The sequence below is a fragment of the Rhamphochromis longiceps genome, linkage group LG22, assembly GCF_057381845.1.
Source record: "Rhamphochromis longiceps isolate RC_006_pf linkage group LG22, R_longiceps_female_GT1.1, whole genome shotgun sequence".
In the NCBI taxonomy this organism is placed as follows: Eukaryota; Metazoa; Chordata; class Actinopteri; order Cichliformes; family Cichlidae; genus Rhamphochromis; species Rhamphochromis longiceps.
In genome coordinates, this window is record NC_140577.1 from 21412253 (window position 1) to 21439032 (window position 26780).

The 26780-nt window shown below is 43.0% G+C and overlaps 1 protein-coding gene across 1 annotated transcript; it reads right to left on the reverse strand.

Annotated features, from left to right (window-relative positions):
- Positions 1-350: 350 nt before the first annotated feature.
- LOC146644040 (inactive phospholipase C-like protein 2) lies at positions 351-26588 on the reverse strand. The gene is made up of 12 exons (XM_085395890.1): positions 26037-26588; positions 17579-17680; positions 17240-17389; positions 16871-17031; positions 15312-15780; positions 14015-15223; positions 13409-13658; positions 13026-13312; positions 10548-10751; positions 7490-7565; positions 1368-1477; positions 351-1185 (listed from the first exon to the last, which is right to left on the reverse strand). Exons 1-12 carry the CDS (start codon positions 26280-26282, stop codon positions 1003-1005), a joined length of 3447 nt encoding a protein of 1148 aa, XP_085252016.1. The 5' UTR covers positions 26283-26588; the 3' UTR covers positions 351-1002.
- Positions 26589-26780: the final 192 nt, after the last annotated feature.

A 26780-nucleotide genomic window follows, 5' to 3' on the forward strand; every position in this document is an offset into this window, starting at 1 on the left:
TCGAGCCTCATTTATCTACACCAATAATATGTATCTGGAATGTTTTCATTCAGGATCAATAACTTATGTAAAATATTCTTTGCAGTAAAAGGATAGAATTACTTAATAAAATACTGTACAGAGTTTTAAAACACAAACATAACAGTATTAGTTCCCTCTAACCACATATTTACACTTCTGGAATTGATCGTTTTGGTAGGTAACACCGGGTTCATTAGCACAAGCCTTTTTTTCTTTTTTTTTTTTAATGTAAATACAAAAATATAGAATACTGTATGTAAGACCGTAGTAAGATGGCAAAGTGGTGGATTTTTAGTAAGACAAAAGACCTCAAGTTAATTGAATCGAAGTTGAGTGAAGAGCAGCGACTGGGGACCAAAAGACAGGTAATCAAAATCTAGAGAGACAAAAAGAGACTGCGTTGGTCCACAAGTAACGACAGAAGACCTCAAACATCCACACATCCTTTGACAAACTGTTTCTTTTAACTCACACGCAAGCTGTCTTACACACCAATCTGAATTTAATCACTGTGGAGTAAAAGTCACCATCATTTTTTTTCCAAAAAGGTTTTGGCTTCTGGTTTCAATCATCCCCTGACCTCAGAAAACATTGCACATAACAAGTGAACATTAAACATTTGGCTTATTTACAGTTTAATACAGTACAAACCGCTCAACCTTGGCTTCAGTAACTACATTCATCTCGGCAGCTTCGCATTTCATTAGTCTTCCCTTGGCTGTGCACCGCCTTCTCTGGCTCGAAGGTTCAGTAACAGGTGAGCTTACAGTGGCTGCGTTTTGAAGACTTGCATTCATCAGTTCTCCTGTTTCTCTTTCTTAATATCTGTTACTCTCTGTAATGCCTACAAAACACTTTGATAGCTTGCCCACTCTGGGAGACTAAGACAGTGTCTCACACACACAGACACACACAGAAGTGAAAAGAGTTTTTCACAGCAGCTAGGTGCCCTCTTTTTTTTTTTTTTTTTTTTTCTACTTGCTATGCCGACTGTCCTCTAGTACTCATTGCAAGTTTTTCATTGTGGCCTCTGCGTGTTTGGGAGCTTGCCCGTCTTAATCCGGCTCTCTCCTTGGTGAGGTTTCCAGCCAGAGCAGCATCACGGACCTGCTTCATGTTCTCCAGGACTTCAGCCTTGGCGTGTTTCAGCAGGTCAGCCTGGCCCTGGGTGTCAGGAAAGATGGGGAACACAAAAATCAGGAGGCAGGGGTTACAAAGAACAAGGGTGAGGGCAGGGAGGTTGAAAGAACAAAGTATGAGCAACCAGCCAGAGGCTGAAACATGTTCTGATACTCTGCCCCGATTGGCTGTTGGGCTTTTTCAGCGTGCATGAGTGTATAACTGACCTTAAGGATGGTGATGTTCCAGCTGAAACGCTCAACTGCTCTGCTGACCTTGGAACCTTTCAGCCCCTCTTTCGTACCCAGGCTTTGCAGTTTTTCGTGAAACTCCATGGCTAGAACGAAAAAGCAAAGAACCACAGCAGATCAGACTTCCATTTAAGTCCAATCTCGTACATTTAAATTTAATTTAAAAAAAATTTAAAAAAGAAGTATATCATCCTTTACAGGAACATGGTGCACTTTTCTCCAAGGCAATCAACATGGCTAACAGGCCATACTAACATGACAACACCTGCTAAACATCTGCACAGTGCCACTGTTGTGAGCATGTTAGCATTTATTTCAAATTACTTCCGTGCCTCAATCTATACTCTCATTATGAAAATAAAAACAAAAATGAATCATGTTAAATAAAATTGTTTTTTTTCCTCCAAGTGAACAACATAATTATCACTGACGCAGTAGCCTTCAGGTCTCCTACTTCCACACAGAGCTGTGTCCAATATGAGAACATTTCATCTGACCTTACTCTGACTTTCTAAGGATGTCATACATAATTTAGCTTACAAACAGAGACAAGCTCTTTTTTTCCCCCCACATCATTTGCCCCCCCCCCAAAAAAATAAAATAAAATAAAATAATGCCCCATCACACCACTTTTTGTTAAGTCATACAGCGAACGAGTGGAGCAAAATCTACCAGGAACACTGAGATAATCATGCTAGGGATGTGCTGGGCATGTCTCGAGTACTAAAGCTTACCTGCTTCACAATCTGACTAAGAGGAAAAAACTGGAATTACACGATTACTACGATTGAATGTCGTAGTGACCTTTTATATTAGATGCCAGCTCTATCCTTTCAAACATCCATCCGTTCAGTTTCTTTAAACCTTCATTATTATTCATTTGGGGGTTATTGAGGGGCTGGAGTCTATCCCAGCTGGGACAATATTGATCATGGCAGATAGTTGCCCCTCCCTGAGCCTGGCCCTGCTGGAGGTTTCTTCCTGTTAAAAGGGAGTTTTTTCTTCCTATTTTCACCAAGTGCTTGGTCACAATGGGTTGTCTGGCTGTTGGGGTTTTCCCTGTATTACTGGAGGGTTTTTACCTCACAATATAAAAGCGCCTTGAGGCGACTGCTGCTGTGATTTGGTGCTATATGAATGTAGCTGAATTTTGGTTAAGATAATCTTTGGTCCACAGCTCGCACACGTTGCTGGCCGGGTTTTATCTTTCCAAAGTGACTGCTGCAGTCAGTTGCTTTGTGTGCTGCAAATTCAGAACTGTAAAAGTATGAGTCTAAACATCAAGCTTGCTTGAGTGCACCCTGCCTTTCTCTGATGGTTTTTTTTTTTCCCCCTCTGACACTTGCAGCTACATTTTAACTTGTACTGCATATTTAGCTTCTCACATCACCTTTGCTCGGCTGTCCCCACATTCAATGTTCATATCTGCCCAATGATCTTTGTGCTCTGGGTCAATCAGTGAGTTTCAATATTACATCTGCATAAGCTTAAGCCCCAGAAGATTCTACGCTCACCTTTGGATCGCATTAAGGAGGTCTATTTGACCAACTCTGTCTCTGTTCAGTCAGTAAATACTGATGGCCATTTTTCATTATTCTCAAGCCTGGAGTCTTCTTCCAGGCTTCTTAAGCCTGGAGTTGATGACGTTTTTTTGTACTTTTTTAACAAACCAAATTCTAGAAGACACAGGTGGAGGATGTGTACCTGTGTAATCTTCAAACTTTTGGGGGAAATTAAGTCACATCATACACACCTTAACAGATTAGTGTTAAGGTGTTCATACTATACAAGTATTGACAAAATGCATGATAAACTTTCTTGGCTTTCTGTACAAGCTAAATTATACTATGGCTTACTTGTATTTTTAAAGAAAACAATACTGTTAAACACACCACACTTTTTTTGTGCTCAGTTGCAGTATCCAGATGAAATTCATAATCATGCCACACGATTCTCAACCAACCACAATTTAGTAATTCCTCGTGTTAAAAGTAACTTTTTGAAAAACTCTGTTATATTCAGAGCATCGTTTCAGTGGAATAAGTTGCCTGAGGCAATAAGAGAATTGGCTTCAATTCATAATTTTAAAAAAAAAATCACCTAAAAGCCTATTTAGGCAGTTTTTAATGTATTTGTAAAAATTGTAGAGGGTAATATCACTTGTAATGGAAATTGTGTATTTTGTTTGAGTGTTTTGTTTTGGTTTTCTGCTTTTATATAATTTTTAATATTCACATGTTTACATTTCAGTATTGTAAAACTTTACTGTAGATCTAATTGTTGTAACATTTTATTTGGAGATATTTGATGGCTTGGGCCCCAGGAAGACTAGCAACCACTGTTGTGGAAGCTAATGGGGTTCCTTATAAATAAACAAATAAACAATAGCCGATTACAAAATGAAACTGCCAGGCGTCTGAGAGACTTGAGAGAGAAAGACGCAGAGAAATTAAGACAGCGTCACAGAAGTCAGGCCGGCAGCTAGTTAGCCTGTGTGCAATGAGTTGTGTTCCTGGCTTCCTCTGGCCGCTCCGGGCCACTGTCCCACTGTTACCATGGAAACCCAGAAGTGGGTTAACATGGGGCACACATCAGTGTGAGCTATCAACAAGAACCCAGACGTTAGACATGCCAAAATGTGGACCCCACACACACGCAGAAGAGTGAACAGATTGGGTGCTAGTCTATTTCACCCATCCCTGACACATGATTCTTCCCGGTCAATAAACGTCTGCAAACGTGGACACGCACCTGCACACACATACGCTGTCACTGCTCTACATTCACACACACCTACATAAGTTGCCTGAATAATAACCTTTACTGCGTGGTTGCTAGGCAACTCAAAGCCTACGTGCCACTGTAGTGTGCGTGTGCGACTGTGTGTCTATTTCCCTGTGAAATCAAGCGAAGTCGAGGGTGGGGAGGGGGGTATTTTTCAAGCCAATATTGTTCAGTGTGTGCATACACAGGCAAACAACACTCCCAGATACAGGGTCTTGACCCAGAGATAAAATAGCCTTCAGGGCCAGCCAATCAGCATGTGACAGGTATTTGTCATCGTCACTTTATGTCCTCAGCCTGAACCGTGAAGCAACTGAGATGGAAATGATCCGACTTCCAGCAGAGATCTCGTCAAGAAACGACCGGGCTGTGAGCATCTGATGAAGTGTAAAATCTATACTTCCAGATGTCACACAGAGGCCAGCGCCCTGAGGGAAAAGCAGCTGATCATCTGGGGTTAATGACGGACAAGTTCTCCCAAAATTAGAAAAAAAAGTGGGTATGACTCTATATCCCTTGATGGCGTTTTTCATCTGTGACCGACCTCTCCATACTGGAGGAACAAACTGTACTCCTCCAAATGTTATGCTCCCGCAATTAAGATAATTTTACTACCTAACAACCAATTTAAAGAGGCCCTCAAAGAAGGAAAAATGTTGCTGTTCTCCAATAGTCTTTTTTTCCTGACCCGTTTCTCCTGTCGCCACCCTCTCAGAAGAAATAAGGAGTGAGAGAATAAGTCCAGGATGAATGATCCTGTCCAGTTTGAAGACGGAAAGGAGAAACACAAGAAGAGCAGGTGATAAGACGCGCAAAGCTAGGACTACTGTGTGCAGGCTTCCCTATGAGCCAATCAAACTTTCTTCTGGATTATGCTGTTGTCTTGAGAACTTATTATTTCACACAAAGAAACATCAATGCAGGGAAAGGAGAAAAAAAAAGTGCATTTTAAAATCTTAAACTGGGATCAGGATGAGATGAGAGGAAGGTTATTTCTCACAAGCAGAAGTTTTATTGACGATTGATGATTACTGAGATGGGATGGAAAACAAAAAGATAAAAACGATCCATGTCTGGGCTTTACACAAGCATCTGCTTAGAGTCAACCTTTTTCTGTCCTTTGTTTAGATTTTTCATTTAGTTTTTAATCCCATTCATTTGAGCAGGCAAGCCTTGCAGATTCATTTTACTGCTGGATTTGGGGCGATCGTGGCTCAAGAGTTGGCAGTTCGTCTCGTAATTGGAAGGTTGCCGGTTCAAGCCCCGGCTTGGACAGTCTCGGTGGTTGTGTCCTTGGGTAAGACACTTCACCGGTTGCCTACTGGTGTCCAGCAGCCTCGCCTCTGTCACTGCGCCCAGGGCAGCTGTGGCTACAATGTAGCTTGCCATCACCAGTGTGTGAATGTGTGTGTGAATGGGTGGATGACTGAATGTGTAAAGCGCTTTGGGGTCCTTAGGGACTAGTAAAGCGCTATACAAATACAGGCCATTTACCATTTACACACATCCGAGAGAGACTAGAATTATATGTGAGGTGTTCACAGCAGCATAAATTGACAGTGCATTTGAATCAGTGATGGAGCATCATCTCTGACAGATGTGAAAATTAACACCCACAAGAATCTTGCTTTCGCTTTTTCTTTGAGGTTTAACTTCTCACCTCGCTGCCTGTGCACTTCAGGGTGTGACAGAAGTGAAACTAGTGTAGCTCGTGAGCAGGAACAGCAGCAAAGCAACAGCTTTTGAGGCTGGTGTTATAATAGTTTCACACTTAACAAAATGTAAGTTACAAAGCATCTAATATACATGTATACCACTAGTGACAGCTGAGAATTCCCCTCCCCAGCACACCCTTAAACTGGAGTGGATTTCCTTTCTTCTCCCTTGGTGTTCTTGTCTCCCTCCCAGCATTCCTTCTAGCCATCCATCTCTCCCATTCATCTTCCCACGGCTTTTGTAACGGCTGATGCAACTTCCAGCCAAGTATCTCTGTCACCAATCATCCCGTGCCCCCCCAAGTGACTGGTTTATGCCTTCTCGCTGCCAACTCCCTCTTCCCAGGCTTAGAGGTGGACCTCCGCCTTTGGGATCACTTGATCACCAGATTTCCTTTGTACACAGGAAGAGCTTTGCTCACAAGATCAGACCTAAGGCTCTGCAGCAGCTCTTTATCAGATGAGTGCAGAAAACACACACTTTAGGGATCTCTCGGCACAGAGTGGCCATCGCTGTACTCGTAACTGCGAAAAAACAGATGAATATGTCAAATGCAGTTTGATCGCAGAGTCGAGCAGCGGCCCCGAAAACAAGAAAATAAAGTCCAATGGAGGATGTGATGAGTTGTCTGGGAGCAGAGTGGAGGAGTCTGCAAAGTTGTAAACAACATTCATCTCAGTCAAATACTTTGTCTCTCCACTGGAGTGGCCCCAGCTGAACCATCATCTTTCTCTCCGAATATCATTTGACTTGGAGTTTAACTGGAGTCCTCCCTTGTGTGGTTTTTTTTTTTTTTCTATTCATATTTTGCTCAAGGGTGGCATTGGAAAAGCCAACAATTTTTTGCATCATTTCAAACTGCAACATTCTTACAAAGCTCATGGACGCTTTAATATTTAATGTGTACTAAGAGTTCTTTAGAAGGGAAAACAAAAGTGAGACATTTGTAAGCGCAGCTTGTGAAATTCACCGCCTTCAGATTCATACATATATACTGTGAATGTTTATCACTTTTTTTTCCCCCCTTTGCACCAAACCGGTTAACATGTCTAAATGTCAGTCAAGCTGTTTCCTGGGTGACAGCCAGACACTAAAACAGGGTGATGAACGTGATGTGCGTAATGTGTTGTGTGCAGCAATGTGTTTGAGGGGGTTGTTTATGGCCTCTATGACAACAGTCTGGCTAACTAAAGTCAGATGACCCAAGGGATACTGCTGAAGTAAACAAACCTCTGCCAAAGATCACAGAAATGATATCGGCAGGTCAGATTTCATGCCCTTCACTTAACAGACAGATGGGTGATGGATGATGGGAGTTGCACCAATTTAAAATCTCCTCCAGCCAAAATATACACACACAAACTGAGCCAGTATAAAGCCTCATCTAACCTTGTCTAACAGCGGTGATAAGACAGATAAAATATAGTGGGAGAGGAAAGGAAGGGAGCTGACGGTAATCAGCCACTGCAGCCATCTATATAGCACTGCTAAAGAGGCTGTGTGGGAGTATGCTAGAAATATGGAGATAGATTGGTTTATACTCATTACACGCACTCTAGATAGGAGAATCTCATTTAAACGCACGCACGCCTACACACCTGTTGTCTGTATATGCAGGATCTTGTCGTGGATTCCATCTGAGAGCTCCATCACTGCTCTGCTCGCCTGGACCATCTGCAGACAGGGAAGCATCAACATGATTCACATTAAAGAGCATGAAGGAGAAGAAATCACAGAGTTTAACTTTGAAGAAATGTGTCTAATCTGCTGAAGAGGAATATAGTGCACAGCACTGTGCAAAAGTGTTGAGCCACCACTCAGATCTTTAAGTCCTTTAAGATCTTTAAGGACTTTCAAGTCCTCTTGAATAATAGTTCTCCAGATTTTCTTGGATTTTAGATGCTTTTTCATCCATTTTCAGAGGAATGTTTGCTCGTTTGTTAATTCATCTACTTAATCTACTGACCAAGAATTATTGCATTAAGCATCTAACTCAAGGGATGAACCTTGTATCTTTGCAACAACAAGATGATTCCCAAAAAGTGATTAGCCAAAAACTTTTCTCTGAGCATGCTCTGCAGTGTGTCCTTAAAAACTGTTAAGAGACTTTGAGAAATTGAGGGCAAACAATGAACTGGCTTAAAGAAATATGAAAAAAAAAAAAAAATCCAGCCCATCTGCTGTTCTCTGATAGGATGGCTGTCAAGAAGCCATTTTTACAGAAGGGAAACAGGGAGAAAAGGCTGAGGTAAGCCAAAACACAGCGGAGGCTCAGTCATGGTTTGGGTCTGCATTTCAATAAGTGGTGTTAGACATCTTGTCAAAACTGATGGAGTTATAAACACAAAAGTATTGCTCCACCATGCAATACAGTCTGGAAAGAGTCTGATTGTCATTCTGAAAAAGGAAACCGTTGCCAATCATCCCAAACACACTGCCAATACAGCAAAAGCATACCTGGATTAAAAAACAAAAAAACAAAAAAAAAAACTAACAAACAAACAAAACACATAATGGAAGACTATCGGTCAAGGATTAGCCTCCCCAGACCTCAACATTATTGAATCAGTGTGGGATCATCTTGACAGAGAACAAAACAAGAAGGCAGCCAACATCCATATAAGAGCTTTGAATGTGTCAAGAAACCTGGAGAACTATTCCTGAAGATTACTTAAAGTAATGACAGGAAAACTTACCTAAGAGAGGTCAGACTGTGTTAAAGAATAAAGTTGGACATAATACATTTTGACTTTCAAGCACATTATAATCATGGCCAGATATATTTCTCATTTTCCCAGCAAAATTTAAAGAAATGAGGGCTGACTCAAAACTTCGGCACAGTACCGTCTGTACATACCACACTGTGCACTTCAACTTAAAGAATGTAGTAATAACAATAACAACAACAATAATAACGTGTTGTTCCCACATTTAATGGATGACTGGAAATTGACAGGTGCATGCAAATAAAGTCATCCCCAGACTAATATGGCAGCTCTTTGAACATGACCCCACAAGACAAACACAAAGACAGATAAAACAAGTCGCTTCTTCCTGATCAACTCTCACAAACCCTTACAGGATCTGACCCTCACGATGTGCGGGGGGGGGGGGGGGGGGGGGGAATGCTATTCAACAAATACGGGATTAACCACACAACATTACTGTGACCAGATCTCGTTCAGCAATACAAACAGACAGAGACACACACACGCAGATTCATTCATTCAAACTTTGATGTCTCTGTTGTTTACTGCTCTCGGCAGGCACCAGAATTGAGGTGTGGAATCCATTTGTGTGAACAACATTCAAATCTATGCAAATAGTATTCAGCAACAGCGGGAGCTTTTTCAACTCTGATCTGCTCGGCTGGAAACAAGTGTGGCTAATTGCACACACACGCACGCACGCACACACGCACACACACACGCTTACATCCTAATTCACAAATAGACAGCCTGTGTCTGTGCAGAGGCTAGATGCATAGCATTGACAAGCTGTAGTTAAATTAAGGGGTTACAAATCATTCTGCTAAACATTAATCATGACTCAATAAGAAGAAACCCTTTCATTTTTCTCCATGACAGCAAGTCTCTTTTTCTCATTCACACTTGCGCAGCCTCATTTCATATACTCTCCCGATAGCGCTGCTAACTTTGCAATTCATACCGACTGTCCATCATCCTGCCCGAGAGATTCCCGGGATACATCTAATATGAAACGGGAACAAGTGCACTTTGAGCAAATATCAATTTCAAGAAATAATGTTGCAGGCAGGCAGATGGTGGAAGGAAAAAGAAAGAAAGAAAGAAAAAAACAGAGGCGTAGCGTTCTTCACCACAGCAACACTTTAACACTGCAACACAGGCAAAGCAGTCCACTGAATGCTAGCCCACAGATGTACAAAACCCACTTATGCTGGACAGCCACATTCACAAAGAGACACCAGAGGGACCAAGAGAACGCAGTAACTGCAAGAGATTAATCAGTGATAGAGGAAATATGGAGGGCATTGAAAGATGGCGGCAAAAACCAAAGGGAAAATTATTGAAAGTGTTATATAAAAGCGAGGATGGAAAGAAAGACTCATCCTTTCAGTTACGACACAGGAAAACCCACTCGAACACACCAACTCACCCTGCCTCATTGACTGAATGAAGAGTTAACTTGCAGACCAATTGACCCTGCTTGGTTTTTTTTTTTTTTTTTCCTCCTCTCATTGTGTTAGTTTCCACGGGGGAAGTTCTTCTTCAGTGACTGGATTTATTTTTAGACGCCGTTACATAAATTCAGTCAGTTAAACCACTTGGTGAATGGAACTCTGCAGTTCGTTTTGGATGGAAACACAAAGTAGATTTAGGTCAAGGTGAGGATGTCGCCAGCGTGTTTATGAGACTTGAACAAATGGGGATGTTGCCCGCTACATAACAATGAAAAGCTCATGTCGGGTTTCAGAAACTATTGGCTAAAAAGGAAGCTTTTGTTTGGGAGGGGAGCTTTCATTGTCAAGCCAAGCGGTTGGGGGATGACTGATACGTTGCCTTTGTTTGGTCTTTCCTTCCTTTTGATGAATTTCAGATTTATGAGTCACATAGAGCCCTTTATCTGGTGCGAAAACATACAGAATATTAACTGTCAGGTCTCTTCCTTTCTCACCATCTCATAAGTAGAGACAACCCGGCGGAGGACATCAGGCAAAGACCCCTGGGGCTCCAGGGTGGGGTACTGGTCCCGCAGGTCAAACAGTAGTAAAGGCATCCCCTCTGGTTCTGAAACTCTAGAGCTCAGAGCCAGTATGCACTGCATGAGGTTAGCCACAGCCGACACCCCACACAGCTCCCTGAACACTGCTACTGAGTTCTGTTTAAAAGAAAGAAAGAAAAAAAGCAGGAAGGACATGTTTAATCAGTAGCTAAATAAGAATACACGATCTTCTCCTATTCACTGTCCTAATTGGACGAAAAAAAAACAAAAAAAAAAACAGAGGCACTGAATTGCGTGGAAAAAAAAAGACAAGAAAACTAGTGAAATCTCTCCTACACTCTGCGACACAAGTCTGCGACTTGATTTCGTTTCATTCTCTGTCACACACATGCACACCCTACACCCCAAATCCTGCAACAGAGCTATTTGTATTTGATTGCGCTCCTGCTGCTGTGCTGTGGCAGTAGTTCAGAGTGAAATGGAAGCAATCAAGAGATGTGGATGGCCAACAGTCTCATACACATTCACAGAACATGTAATTACTGTTTGGCATAGGGTAACAAAAGGACCCACAGACAACACTGCCGCTTGGTTCATAAAGGTTAATTCGACCATTAATGAAAGACAATGAAGCTTCTGTGCAAGTTCAACACATTCCCGGGCATTTGGGTTAATAATTTCCTTGCCTGCTTTCTGGGAGCTAATCAGCCTCTGTCCCTGCTGATATAAACATGAGTGCTCGTCTTTCATTTATCTCGACCTCACCCTGTTCACTCAGAGATCCTCATCCAAGTCTCCAACCTGCTTCAGCTCAACCATGTTGGGACTCTGCCACGTAGTTTCAAGGTTTAAGGTTAACCTCTATTAATAGTTTACAGAGGCTGATAGTTTATTAATCCAACACTCAACTTATAATAAAATTAATTCAACTCTTTCGGTGACCTCGTCACTTGTCCCTCTGCATCGTCAGTCTTCAGCTCTGTTTATCACCTATGTAAGCTTCTTTAGTGCAATGTCAGTTGATATATTTATATCAATATACAGTGTCTTCTTCACTCACTGCTTTGTACTCTCCGTTTTGCATTTAATTATTAGTTATTATTCTCGGACTCTCTTCCACAGCGTGTCTTTTATCCCATCTTCGTTCATTCACCCCCAACCGATCATGGCAGATGCCTCTCTCTGAGCCTGGTTCTTCCAAGGGTTTCTTTCTGGCAACAGGGAGTTTTTTCTTCCTGCTATCACCAAGTGCTTGCTCATAGCGGCTTGTTTGTTGGGATTTTCTCTGGGGTTTTTACCTTACAGTATAAAGCGCCTTAAGGCGACTGTTATCGTTGTTACTTGGCACTATGAAAAATAAATAAATAGAATAAAAATGGGACTGAAGTGAAATATGGATCAACTTATATCTATTAATCTTTAACTGTAATTTAATTTCCTCATGAAAAATACATCAATTTAGTCCTAAGGAATTCCCATGGTTAAAATGCAGAAATTTGCAGGTAAAATAAACAAGTTTACAAATCGGCAGAAAAAAAGCCAACTTTACTTTGTATAGTCAGTTTCCTCCACCACAGCTGGGAGATGCATTTCTCAACAGCAACAGTGCGTAAGATCTTACCACTAGATGTCAACTGATTTCTGTTTTCTTATCCCTCTCAATTCATGTGCCTAATCCTAGCTATGGTGGCTGCTTTAGGACAAATAACTCTGGACACCGTTCACTCGTAGTGAGTGTAGGCTGTCAGTTTGCAATAACAATAACAGCGATATTCAGGTGAGTTGTTGAGGATATCAAACCCTTAGACTCTGATAGCTGCTGCCTCTGCAAGCTGCAATGGCTCTAACATTGATGGACTTGGACACTTAGCGAATAAACACTCATATGATTGACTCATATGTACTCAAACTGTTTATTAGAGACAGCCTAACATTAGCTGGCATAATGTTAGAGTATAACCAGCTGTTGTTTAGCTGGCTAATCCAGAGAGGACAGGGCTGCATGTCTAATCTGCTGACAGTAACTAATCGTGACAATATCGGGAATCAATTAGCATGTTTAGGTACGTTTTCATGTGCTAGAGGCCTGACTAGGAGGAGGAAGGAGTGAGGAATGAGGAGGGAGAGGATGACATTTTATTAAGATTCTGATTCCTGTGTTTTCAGTTCTATGTTGAAAGACGACCCCTTCTCAATTTGTTGGAAGACGTAATTACACCAAGTAATGTATATTTACTATATATGCACGTTCTCGTTTTGTAGAATGACACGTTTTACTTTATTCTTGTTTTCTTCCTCAGCAAGTGTGAACAGATATCGTTTTACACTTCGAGTTCCAAATACCATGAAAATGGCCCAAAAAACACTAAAGCTGATCCCAAACTAAATGGTGACATTGTGCTGGCTGTGTCCAGTAATAGTTTTCCTCACCTGCATGTTTCCCCTCAGATCGGTGGCTTCTCTCAGCAGAGGAGCAGCCATTTTGAAAACTTCATCCACTGCTCGAATTCCCAAGTCCCTCAGAGCTGTATAGTCCCTCCCCTTTCGGGCCTTGCGTACTGACAGACCCCTTTTGTGAGGTTTTCCTCCACCTCTGCGATTGGTAAGGGCCACGTGCACGAACAGCTTGGCATGTGGGAGTTCCTCTCCTGTCAGAGACTGCAGGGGTACATGTCGGTAACCAGGCTGGAGGCACTCCAGAGGTATGGTATACTGACCTGTTGTGGTGGAGAAATCACATACGCATTGATTTCATGGTTGCTACACAGGAGCTGTGGGGCTCATAAATAAGTATAAAACTTGTGCGTACTGACCTATGAATTCATCCCCAATAAAGTCATCATCCAGCACCACAAAGCGAACCATAGCAAGCTCAGGCAGGTTGATCTGGAACTCAAAGCTCTCATCGAAGATTGGGTTGTCTCCATTCTGGCTCACAGTCCTAGTGCGGCGCTCTGTGCAGTCGGCTGGGATGCCATGGATCTCCACATATACATATGGGTCCACCACGTCCCCTTTAGCCCCAGAACCTTTGGGTTTTGGCAGATTCTGGCCGCTAATGACCTGCAAGCGAAAGGTAGATCATTTCATTAACTGTTTCAGTCATTATAAACTTCTTGTTTATAATAAACTAGTTAAGCTAGATTATATGACTTTGCTTGGAAGTAAACGTAGAAGCATGCACTGTCCAACTTAATCCAAAGGTTCAGATGTTTAAATAAGCTTTGCTAGACTGATGGCTTTTTTAATGCAATGTATGCCATTCTGTCATGTTATGGGGTTCTATTGTTACCCAAAGGAATGAGGGCAAAACTTCAAAGGACAAAGTTCTAATAATAATAATTATTACTGCAATGTCAAACATTATAAGAGAATTTTTAGAAAACTTAAACTGCAGTCTACACACTATTCCTGCACACCTTCACGTGGAGCAGCTGCGGAGACACACCAGGCACCGTGTCTCTGGTGTCAGCGCTGAAGTAAGACACCTCCTGCCGCATGATGGCCGGACGCAGAACGTAACCGCAGTTCCCATTCTGCCGGAACCAGGCTGTGTTTAGGTCCATCATCAGTCCTGCTGTCTGAAAATTCATTGACACTATCTGGCAACCGCACTTCCACAGGTCCTGGGGGTTCATGTTGCTCGAGTCAATACGCATAGGGTTGGGGTACACCCGTGACAAGAAGTGCTTGTTGTGGTTGACAAAGTCCCCGGGGTTCTCGCTAGCAAGACGCACTGCTAAAGACTCGTGAAAAGAGCACACCTCCCAAGGTTTTTGGCTTTTGGACGAGGTTGGAAAGTCAATAAAGGTGACAGACTGGCAAAGATTTACTAAGTCCGAGAGCTCCTTCAACAGTTGGAAACGTTTGGGGGGAACGCTCGAAGGACTAGACGTGACAACGATTTTCTGCACAGTGTCCTTCTCACTTCCTCCAGGCGCTGCCCCTCCACTATTAACTGCCTTTATCTTCTGGCACATCTCTGCTCCTTCATCCTCCTCACTTACCTCGCCATCTTCCCCATCAGAACTCGGCACTAGCTTTTTACCCTTTAATAGTATTCGATGTCTTAGGGCATGCGGGGATGGAAGGTATGAAGCCTCTTCATCTGGAGGATCTGTGTACAGCTTCTCCCCTAAAATCCTCATGAGATGCTGCCACATCACTTTCTGCTGTCGAAGCGAACAGTGGTTTTCAACACACAGAATTAACGGGTACTCCGATGCTGCGAAGGCAAACCTTCTGATTGCTTCTAACACACAGTGCAGCAACAGCGGCGGGGAGAGGCTGTGGCCAGTACACACTAGCGGCTCCTCATCTGCACCATCCCAAACATCTAACTCCACGCACCGGCAGCCCATTTTGAGGGCACGAATGTAGCCGGAGATATCCGAGGGGCCTCGAAACTGGTCTTCGATGAGGTAGGTGTTGTGGGACGAGTTGATATAATAGTGAGACAAAGGCTGAGTCATGTCCTGGCATATGATGCTATGCTCTTGGTCAAAGAGGTGGCACTCCGCCGAAGTGAGGTAGCTGGTGAAGCCGTCCAATGACAGGTATCCCTGCTCCCGCCCCTTCTCCGATGGCTCATGAGCCTGGATGAGTTTCAGGCTGGTTTCCTCACTCACCTAGAGGGCAAGAAGAGTAAACAGACATTAGATAGACTAGGATTATATTTGTCCTGAATTTTCTGTGTGATTAAGCTAAGTTACCCACTTGAGCCATGCCCTGCTCAGCCTCAATGAACCTCATCAGGTCTTTGGTGTCCAGGAACTCTTTGTTACTGGAGAACTGCACTAGGAGAAAATAGATCTCAGGACGTGTGCAAAAGTCGTGGAAGACCTCAACGAACTCCTGCTTGGTGACCCGCTCATTTCTTGCCGTTAGCTTTTTGTTTTCGCTGTAGTCTTCAAGTCCAGATCCATTATCTATCGTAAGCTCGCACATCCTCTCTCTGAGTCTTTGAAGCTCCTTAAACCTGTGCTCCACTTTGCCACTGTTCACCCCGGGGTTCACGCCTTGTATTAGCTTTATAGCCAATTCCAAATGAATCCCTTCTGTCGCGTCTCCCCGTGTGTCCTGGTTAGCAGCAGAGGAGAACAACTGCTCCAGCCAGCCAAGACGAAGACTGTTCTGACTGCTAGCAAGCATGTCGAGGGTATGTTTCCCATACTGCATCAGATACCTAAAGACAGAAAAATGTAGAAGCACTTAAAAAAAGACAAAGACTGAGCTATTGTAGGACACAATATTTTTGGTATAAATGATCAAATCTACAGCACAAACATTTCCATTTTAATTTATATTTCAGACATCTCGCACAGTGCTTGAAATATAAAATACAACTACTGCAGCAGTAAAATCAATTTAAAATCCGCCCATGTTTGACGGCACAAGCTTTTATAAAAAGAAAACTTAAAAGGACTACATAATAAAGGCAACCGAGCAAAATCCCACCGTTCATCTCAGTACAATCAATACCAAAAAAGAACAAGATAAAAGAAAAGTGACAAGATATGAAAGTGAACTGGCATGAAAGAAAAACACACTTTATGTCTGCTTAACCTTCCCTGCAAGACAAAAATCTCAGTTCAATCACACATTAAATCCTTCGTCAGTTCTTGTTCACCGTAACGTCAGTCAGACCACCAGAGGATTGTTGGGCTTTATTAATAAAAGCAGCCTGACTAAAGCATGGATGGAACATGGTGGCCGTCAACATGCACATTGTTTGCAGAGATGGCCAATATTACAGGGATGAGCTGTCTATTACCAAACGTTTGGCTTACAATGAGTGTGAATTACAGGGCACATAGCTTTTGACCTATAATAGACTAGCTTTGCATGATTTAAAATCCAAAATAAGCCATTTTTATCTTGTTAAACCTTGTTAGTTCATTCAATGTCTGAAACAAGCTTGCTTCTCCCTCACCAGGAAAACACTGCTGGAAACAAACTGTGTTGATAGTCTGAAGATGTTGGCTCATAGGGAATACTTACACATGCATATTGAGTGTAGGCATCTTTAATATGAACAAAGAATAAGAAGAAAAACATTTAAATTTATGTTTGAACTAGTCCTTCAGACTAAACTGAGTAACTACAAAACAATAGGCTTAGGATGCTTTATGTAAATTTCACACACAGCTGGTTTTTTATTTATTCACATATTTGTGCTGTCATATGCTGCTTAAGAGGTGGAAAACACACAAGGATTAAAAGCTAAAGAATGAGTGTACAATGTAAAACTGCTCTTTCTTCTTTCTGTGTCTTACCTCAGACCAATAACCCAAATGTTAGCCACCTCTGCAGAGTTGGCAACCAGGTCCAAGCTTTCATAAATGTCTCCATAGATGATGGAGAATGCACAGTCCTCTGAAATCTGGTCATAAACTCCACTGGTGCGGAAGGTCTCCGTGTTACGACCTGTCCGTACCTGGAGTTTGAGACACCCGAAGATGAGGAAAAAAGAGAAGAAGAAATTATGCGAGGTTTAATAAAATCAAATGAACTGTTATCCACCGTATGGAAACGGTTACAAACTTGTACAGCTAATTCATTTTAAAAGGCTTAAGAAGGCATTCGTGAAACAAATCCATGGTGGGCTGATTTAGAAAAGTCTTTCCCTTTTCTTGGACACCGACCTCACGTATAGAGGAGAGAGAGATCCGAGCTTTGTCTGACTCCTTCTTGGATGGCTCCCAGCATAGAGCCTGGAGGCCGGCATCAAGGAGATAGTATCGCTGATAAACACGGGAGTTGGGTCGGATTTTCTTCAGCTCGCTCCCCTCAACCTGGAAACCAGATATGGTTAATCACTCACTAACTTTCAGAGTAGAGCTCAGTCGACTTCAGCCATGTTGGAAAGTAAGACTTTGATCTACCCGAAACCCTTGATGCATGGATACTACCTTAGATATATTTCATGTACAGCTATGTAAAGCTTATATTTTATGTAAAGGCTCTCACGGTAGCTGACCCACCATCGAGTGGATGCAATCAGAAGCACTGCTGATCTTTTTCTCTGACAGACTGCTGCTGAAGGACACAGTCTTCTTCTTCTCCCGACCAGCACGTGATCCATCCTGAAAAGGAGGGGGAGAAGAAGGATGTGACAGATAAAGAGGAGGAGGAGAAGAAGGGGGTGTAATAATAATAATAAGAAAAATGACTCAGGCAGACAGCGATCCCTCTGAAGAGTACTCTTTGCTTAGTCATGACAACAGTTTTTCAGCGTTGAATGGATCACAAAGGATTAAAATACATATCAGCTTATATAACCAAACCTAAATGAGATTATTGGGTCTACCTCATAGAGCCACCTCCTCCCAATTTGTTATTGTTCTTCCTGATACCAGGCTAAAAGCCTTTGCTCGTTCTTGCCCTTCACCATTAATCACACCTGACTAGACGGAAGCAGCAGGCTCCAGCATTCTAATTCTGCCCCTCCACAATGACACAGGCCGACCCAATCGGTTTATCTGAGCACACCATCACAGCTCATCCATCTGATTTATTGACCAATCAGATGTCGCCCCCGCAAAGAGCCTCATGCTTGCAGATAAGAGCATATATGTGGGCAAATATATTCAATAATGGATATACTAGTCCTGATTAAATGAAATCAGAGACTTAATTGACGCTCCAAAGAGGAGCAGGATAACTTAATTACAGCTGAGTAGCCTGACTGAGAACACCCACAAACTCAACCTGCTGGTGACTCTCAGAAGCAAGGAGGCAAAATGTAATTGATGAGAAATAGAACATTGTAGCACTGCAATTACCCATAAATTTTTAATTAGAGATTATTGTGTCAGTGATTGTTCCTTAATTTATTTAATCAATATTTTATGCCCTTAAAGTGGACCTACTATCCTTTGCCTTATTTATGTCTTATACATATATTGTTATAAATGATAAATGGACTGAAAGTTATATAGATCTTTTCTACTGCAAGCCTCATTCACCAGTTTATATGCACATTCACACAAGCACTTTTGTCTGTACCAGAACATTTGTTCAAACACATATACGCCGATAGCTTCAGTACCTTGCCCACCATAGTGGGCATGTCAAAATACTGGAGTACCCGAGGGAATCGATCCACCGTCTGCTGGTGGATGAACTGCTCTACCTCATGATCAGCAGCACTATGGTGGATAAACATGACCACAGTTCCAAATGGTGCAATCATCACATGTGGAAGTATTCCCTATAAGTAAAAAAAAAAAGCTTCTTAATTTGGATGATGCCTCATGATCCACAATTAGAACTGATCTCCTTAATATGGCAAAAAGCTTTGGCTGTTAGCACAGCAAACCTTCTGTTTGCAAGGGACAGCCAATCATAAAGGTCGTGTTAAAGGGAGGGGGTAAAATGGCTTGGTTTGGAAATTGTTCATGTAGTAATGGTTACAAGGTTAGCTTTGCATGATTCACATTTCAAAGTGGAAACTGGAATTCTGCAAAAAGACCAAAACTAAATAAAGAAATAAATCAAAATCCGTTAATTCATACCATTTTTAGCTGTTAACCAAGTAATTAACCAATTTAAGGTATGAAGCTGAGGTGCACAAGAGCAATATCCCTGTCTGAAAGAGTGATACATTTGCGAGGGTTGTTTTGAAACAGTGAACAAATCAAAGCAGCACAGAGGAAGATCAAATCCAGCACTCTGTTGGTCCATAGCTAACAAGCAAACAATCCTTAATTTATTTATTAATTTATTTTTAAATACAAACTTTTTAAATACAAGTCTAACAGATTGCTGCTTAGCAGCATAATGTTTTCGCATTCAGAGCAAATATATGTGAATATTGATCGGCGGCTGATGAATCCCTACTCATCTGCACAACTCTGGTTTCATTCAAATAAGACTTCATATGAACCTCGAGAGCACTTGTGTCTTTTATGAGGGGAGAGAGAGGCGGCACTTGATATGAAGGAAACCCAGCGGACATGAAAGGCAAAAAGAGATAAGAGAGAGAGGGCAGAAGGGGGGGAGGGAGCTGCGTTTCATCTGAGGAATATGAATGAACACGTGATAAAGGGGGGTGGGCATAATTAACAGAGGACGAAGACGCTCCCCTCAGACGGAAAGAAGGGCACATAACCATCCCAAATCCTCACAGAATCAATCGCCTCATTAGGACAGGAAAGTGTTTCCAATCACAATAACTCTTTTTTTTTTTTTTGAGTCACTTTAATGAGGGAGTGCTCTAAAAATACCCCTGGTGCCTGCAGGGATGATACAGGGAGCGAGAGGGGGTGTGGAGGAGATGCCCTTCCAATATGAAAACTACAGAATGAAAAAGAAAAAATTAAACTCTCTGATTTCGTTTTCTTGTTAAAAATCCCACACCCCTGTGCACCGTTGCACCAACACCTCTAAATTTAACTCAGTTAGAAAGACTCAGATGCATCAGCAGGGGGGAAATCTGAAAATCAAACCAAGATTCTGTCTTGTTAAAATAATTCATTTGGAAAAACTGGCAAAGTTCCCAGTGACCCAGAATGAGGCACGGCAAACAAAAATGGAGATGGATGCACCTTCGCACAGCAGTTTGGAGGACCACCCGATCATTCACGAATTTCTTTTCGCCGTCATGCACTGCACTGACAGGCACAAGAGACTTATGATGGCCTCAATGTGCATCACTTCCTGTCTGTGGCATTACCAGTAAGGGTCTCTCTGTGGTTGGATCTGCACCCAATTGCAGTGCACATATTACCCATCATCATTACCTCTACTAACATTTGCACGTCACTTGACCACTAGCAAAACTCGAGATTGCGACAAACTAAATCCTTGCCATGCTTTGCAAAAAGCTGTGATTGATCACCCCTGTTATCCTCTGACATAAATTACTGACAGAAAGAGACAAAGAGCTTAAACATCAAACCACCTAGCACTGACGTCAGGAGCTAAATAAATTATTTTGGCAAGATAAAACTGGAGGGCACATTTTAACCCCGCAAGTGGATAAACAACTGAATAAAAATGCAAATGCAAACACATCAATTTTTCTTACAAGAAAAAAAATAAATAAAAGAACATGCATGCTATTAAATCAGACTGGAACACCCAAGGACACGGAAAACAAACAAACAAACAAAAAAAACAAGTTCTGCCTCCATTCCCGTATAAGATTTCCCATTTACTTTGTACTTCTATACTGCATGTCTCAGTCTGCTTTTTTTTTCTCACACACAGAGATGAGCCTCTAAAACCACCAACTGCGCTTCAAAACAGGAAGCCTGTCAGCCCGTCACAGAGAGTTTCCTGTGGGCTCCACCAAGACTTGAGTAAAGTGACGATAGAGAGAGACAGAGCGGAAAAAAAAATAACGTGTGAAACCCTTCTACTTGATATGGTTATTTTTAGGTTTAACAATGTGACCAACAAGTCATGAACATGACTATGAAGAAACTGATCTCTCATAATGTTGCAATACCAGCCATGCAGACTAACAGTCTTTCTTAATTGTTCAACTATTGACACGTTAACAGTCATTTGCAGTTGTCCTTCCACGCTGCACGAAAAGTAGGAAAAGGGTAGGGTTGCTCACATGGGCAAGATGCATGAAGTGAATATCTATTGTACCATATGGGCTTTAAAAGCAGTGAAAGTGTTGGAGTTTCCTCCTGAAACCAAAAACAACTGATTAAAAAAAAAAGTTTTTTTTTAAAAAAAAGAGTCACAAGAACCAAAACTGCAAATTCACTGACATTTAATACCAAAGCAAAAATGAGGCTTTGTCTGCAAGTTTTTAATTGTTCAAACTACACAAAAGATTACTGCAGATAGATTCGGATTATCGTGAGACTACGAGATTACTGATGTCCCTGTTAGGATTTCGACACTGACTGAACAGATGGAGAAATCCGGGATGGATGGATGGACGAATACAGGGATAGATAGATGGAGAGTGAGAGAAATGGGAGGAACTGGGTGGCAGAGCACACTAGAGGCAGTTTTTAGGGAAGGACACAGAGTACAAGAGACGTTACAGCAAATTCTAGCTAACACAGGAAAGAGGAAGCAGATAAACTTCTGAAAAATAAGTGCAAAGAGAAATAGATAAAGATGTTCTCTAGCTTGATTGCTAAATATCGTCAGTGCACACGATCAGAGGATTTGCACTTGGTCTCCCGCAGGGTTCAGGACGCGGTGCAGCACGGTGTTTTCATTAGTCAGAAGAAGAAGAAAAAAAAAGGAGTGCATTGTGTCATGTATGAGCTTGCGAGATGACATAGCTGGTACATCATACTAGCAGGATGAAGATGTAGGTCATCAAAGGAAGTTGCCTTTGATTTGTTAAATGAGACAGAAATAGAATGAAAGACGGCTGTTTAAGTGAGAGGAAAAGAATAGAGGAGTGAAAATTGGAAAGGGGTCCTGCCTCCGGACTGTTTGACAGTGGATTATGGACTCTTAATAGCATAGATTTTTTTTCCCTCCAAGAGTCTTTTACCCTGGAGCACCGTGCAACCAGGGGGGCCAAGGATGTGATTTAGAACCACATTAAAATGGGGTGAATAACAGCTGGTTTTCTAATGAAAGGATTGTTTATATTTTTCATGTATATGGAGACGTTGGGTTTTTTTTTTTCCAATCAACAAAAGAGACTGAACCGCTCTTGCCTTAACTGATGATTTAAACAGTTGCACATTGCTGCACTAATCAGGCCAATTCTTCATGCATTAAGGCAGGCTAATCGCACGCTGATCTCGTGTTCACATGCTTGGTATCTGTATGTTGGGTGGGGTGATGGGTGTCGGGTGCACATGTGTGGCCACAACAGAGCCCAGGACACTGGAGATAAATAGAGCAGACAAAGCAGCGTGTGGTCAGCTCTGTCTGAGGCTCCATGTATGGGAAAATGTGGCGAGCCTTCGCAGTAACTCAGCTGCTCGCTCTGACTATGAACGCCTGCCCTTGTGGCAAGAAGAGCAGCAGATGCTCTTTTACGCTTAGAACCTTTTGAAGTCCCATGTGCGCGCACACACACACACACACAAAGTGAAACAAGCAAAAGGTTGACTTGAAAAAGGTCACCTTGTCAGAGAGATAACCACAATTTCAGCTGACAAACGTCAGAGACGCATTTACTGAAGAAAGAGCGGGTCCGTTAATACCAAGAACAGGCTGCTGAGGACTAAGTCGGGCAACACCTGCAAGCGCATAGCCAAGTGAGTTTCTCACGTAACTCATCAGCACCTGTCGCTGCACTTATATGGGGTCCTTTTGCAACGAATTTAGAGTGCATGTGTGGAGCGGTTAAAGCTATGAGCTGTCAGCTATTAGGGAGACTGTCCTGCAGCTCCGTCACAGTCAGTAGGAAGCTTGATCCCCTCCTCGTGCTGTGCAGGGTCATGCTTATGCAGGCTGAAGCGGTACAAAGCTGACTAAAGATGTTGATGTGAACTGTGCTCGGGGGCTCACTCTCACTCCATCAGCTATCCTCCCCAGCTGTGTTCACCTCCAGCAAATGCTGCTCCCTCAGTTTGAAAAACATGCAGTGACACGCACGTTCCAGGCACACACCCGGATCGCACCACTGAACGTGACCACGGTAGAAAATACAAATAATGTGTATACACACACTCTATACACCAGCCAGCCACAACATTAAAAACCATTTTCAGGTGACATTTACAAAGCGATATGCTGCTGGGAAACCTTGGATTCTGGCAATAAAGCCAGATGTTACCGTGATACACACCACCCATCAAGACATTGGTGCAGATCAAGCAGAGTCCTCGTGGTAATGATGCTCACTGATGGCAGCAGTCACCGCCTACTGCAAAGTGCCCATGGCGTTAAACCAGCCCCCCATCTCCCCAAACCCACATATATGAACATCCAGACGTACAAACAGAAGCCACGGCATGCAGAAGCCAAAGTATCTGCTGCTAGAACACCCCCACTGGTCCTGTCTCCATGCACCCAAGAGGTCATCGATGCTTTGGCAACACATGGGGGGGGGGGGGGGGGGGGGGGGTTCACAATATATCAGGTAGGTGGAACTAATTTGTTGTCTTTATGAGAGCTAAGCTACAAAAGCGATACCAACCTCCTACCTGACTGTTACAAATTACACCTGGAACCTGGGGAGCTGTTGCTTTTTGCTTTCAGTGTTTACGCAAGGCCGAGACGACCATTATTCAGGCTTAATAGATATACGAGTGCTGTCTGTCTTCTAATATAATGCTTGGCGAGAAAGGAAGAGTAATCCAAAATGTCAAATGACTCCTTTACTTACTCAGACAAGTGTAAGTGTTACAACACACTGCATAATTTATAAATGCAGAGGAAAAGCAGTTCATACAAAAAGAAAAAGGAAAAATCTTTGAATATATACAGTTTGTACAGGACTGCAGTATCCACACATACGCCTTGTGTCATATTAAACACACACACTCTCACAAACATGCAGCAACACTTTCCGGGTGTTTTCTAAAGTTATGTTGGCATGAATAATGAGTGAAGAGGAAAGCAGATATCAGCTGTGCCAAGCTGTATTTTACTAGAAGGCAGGTCTGTGCAAGTGTGCGGTGTTTGAAACTCGGAGACTACCTGATGTTATCTACATCAAGATGAACTCAAAGCAGGCATAAACTCCTGATCATGCACATAAGAGCATGGCAGGAAAAAAAATGGATTTGCAGGTGGAATAAAGCCCACACTGAGGAATTACAGTTGCCGAGACCTCCTGATACTGCAGCCGAAGCTACTGCGAACATACAAACGCAGGACACGAATCCCTGACTCCTGTTAAAACCGCTCTGGAATGTCATGCTTCCTGTTTATCTACCTACATACCACCCAGACTCCTGTTGTGAGCAATTCTGTGTTTTGCCATAGTCAAGCAAACAAGTGTTGTGTGGTGCTGTTGTGCTGACAGATGCACTCATAACCCCTCGCTTTTTTTTTTTTTGCATCCCTCTGAAACCTATAAACGCGAGCACCGAATCGTGATCGTTTTTTGCTTTGACACAAAGGAGGCATGTGATGCGTACAGCGAGCTTTCCCACGCTGTCCTTCATCACCATCCATTGTAGCAGCGGGTCAGAGGGATGTCCTGGAGCCATTAAACATCACACATCAAACGTGGCGCTGTGTATCAGGTGTGGCCCTCGCCAGGAGGTATTTGGACAACATTTGCGACCCACAATGAAGCAAAGAGTTTTTTTTTTTAATGCTTTGTGTCAAGCTGGCCACAGCGTCCAGGGTAACAGAAGAAAGACAGGAGCCGGCCTGCGTGTGGGCGAGGAAGTGAGAAACATTTGCCTGTGTGTGTGCAGTGAAAGTGACTTGTCATAACCAACTGTTCATGACTTAATAGCAATATTGCAAAACGAACTGTGTGAGGAAATTGGCCAACAGGCTGGCATCCTGTCTTGCTGAGTTACAGCCAATGGTACTCGGACGATGGCATGTGCAAATAATCAAGTCCTTACAGGCAGCAGCTCTAGAGACAAGTAGCAACTGGAGATCAATACGAGACCTCCCACGGGTCTAGAGGGAGGCCTAAAACCATAAAAGGACAAACTCAGGGGATAACTCATTAATTAGATGTTATTGATCTGGCAATATCTGAAACGCTGTTCCAGTGGGGTGGGTGTGGGTGTATTGGGGGGTATGATTAAGTCTGGAGGCTTTCATTCAATAAACGTTTGCTCGCGTAGACACTCAGGTAAGTGTGGGCAGAGCGGTTAATTGAACATGGGGTGGGGGGTCTTGTAGTCTACTGTGGGCCACAGAGGATGGAGTGAATGTAATTTCCCATTTTAATCAAAGGCTGCAGCAGGTGGTTTCACCTATTAGCTCCTACTCTGGTCTTGCACTGACAGGATGCCTTTAGGTAACACTGCTTGAAGCTGTATGGCAAAGCAAATTTGGAACTGTGAGCAAGTTTTGGTTTGAAGTCGTGGGCCCAAAGGGCAACACTTGTCCTCTAAATATGTGACACACACACACACATACAATCATCTCCAGTGTGACAGGAACTAGCCTGATGTGCATCTTAATGCACAGCATGCCTTCATCCAGCAGCACACACGAGGTGAGATGAGGGGCCTGATTGTTGCCTATTTGGCACACACGGTCAGGAAGTTAACAGAATGTGTCACAATGCAGCGTAACAGTTTATTTCCAGATTACAACTTGATTATATCGAGTAGTGTTGGCGAGATATTCTTTGGTGATAAGTCGCCACATCTGCGCACGGCTCGGTGGAGCTTTTATTCTCACTTAAATCAACAACAACACAGTATCAGCGTGGCGTTTCTGCACTGCTGGTCGTGATGCTCTCTAATTCAAGTGCTTTGCGCTATATGAGACATGCTTTCGGTGTTTTCTGGAGTTGCAACAGTTTGCATCCCCCCCCCTCCAATAAGGAAGATGAGCCGTTTTCTGCTGATGAAACTGGTGGCCTACCTTGATCAGACTGCTGCGTCGAGGGATTGGTTTAGCAGCTGAGTCTGGACCCGTGCTCTCCCACTTCGGAGACTCGCAGCTGGAATCGTTCTGGACCTTCTTGCCGGCGTTTGGCACGCTGCAGCTGCCGTTCGACACAGGCTCTCCTCGGTGCGTCTCCAGGCTCGTTCCGGTTCCCCCTGACGCAGCTTTACAGCCAGCAACCGGTGGACCGACGGCGCTCATGTTTTCTCCAAATTCTGCCATGGTGTCACTTTCGGGGTTTTTTCCGTTTTCCTAGCTTTCATGAAAGCAGCCGAGCTTCCAACAGCGACAGCGATACACACTGACACAGCCGTGCCATCGTGTTACGTGAACGATCGGCGACCGTGCGCCTAAAGACAGCGGAAACTTCTCTCTCTCTCTGTTTCACTCGTGCTCTCTTTCTTTTTCTCACAGCCGCTCGCGCGCTGAGGGGCGAGGCGACAGGAGGGACAGCAGTGACAGACACACCTTCAGACCTTCGCCTACTGCAGCTCTCACATCTCGCCGACAGCTGGATGTGTGCTTGTGTTCAGGAAATTTTAGATGCAGCTGGGCCGGCCCGCTCCGCCCCACCTCTCCACCACGCCCACCACCATCTCCTCCCCTTACTCCTCCACGGAGTGCTAAATCTTAAATGAGAGCACTGTGTCACACAATTGTGCAAACTATTTATGATTTGTTTTTATTTCGTGTCCAGACTTGATCCTTTGAAGCTAGATA

What these genes read in the sequence shown, in the direction of transcription:
- LOC146644040 (XM_085395890.1), bottom strand. Translation starts at nt 26,282, where the DNA reads ATGGCAGAATTTGGAGAAAACATGAGCGCCGTCGGTCCACCGGTTGCT. An exon ending in ATTTGGGTTATTGGTCTGAG is followed by an intron (nt 15,781 to 16,870) that starts GTAAGACACAGA and finishes TTCTGTCTTTAG; the next exon opens with GTATCTGATGCAGTATGGGA. An exon ending in TTGTCTCTACTTATGAGATG is followed by an intron (nt 7,566 to 10,547) that starts GTGAGAAAGGAA and finishes CCCTGTCTGCAG; the next exon opens with ATGGTCCAGGCGAGCAGAGC.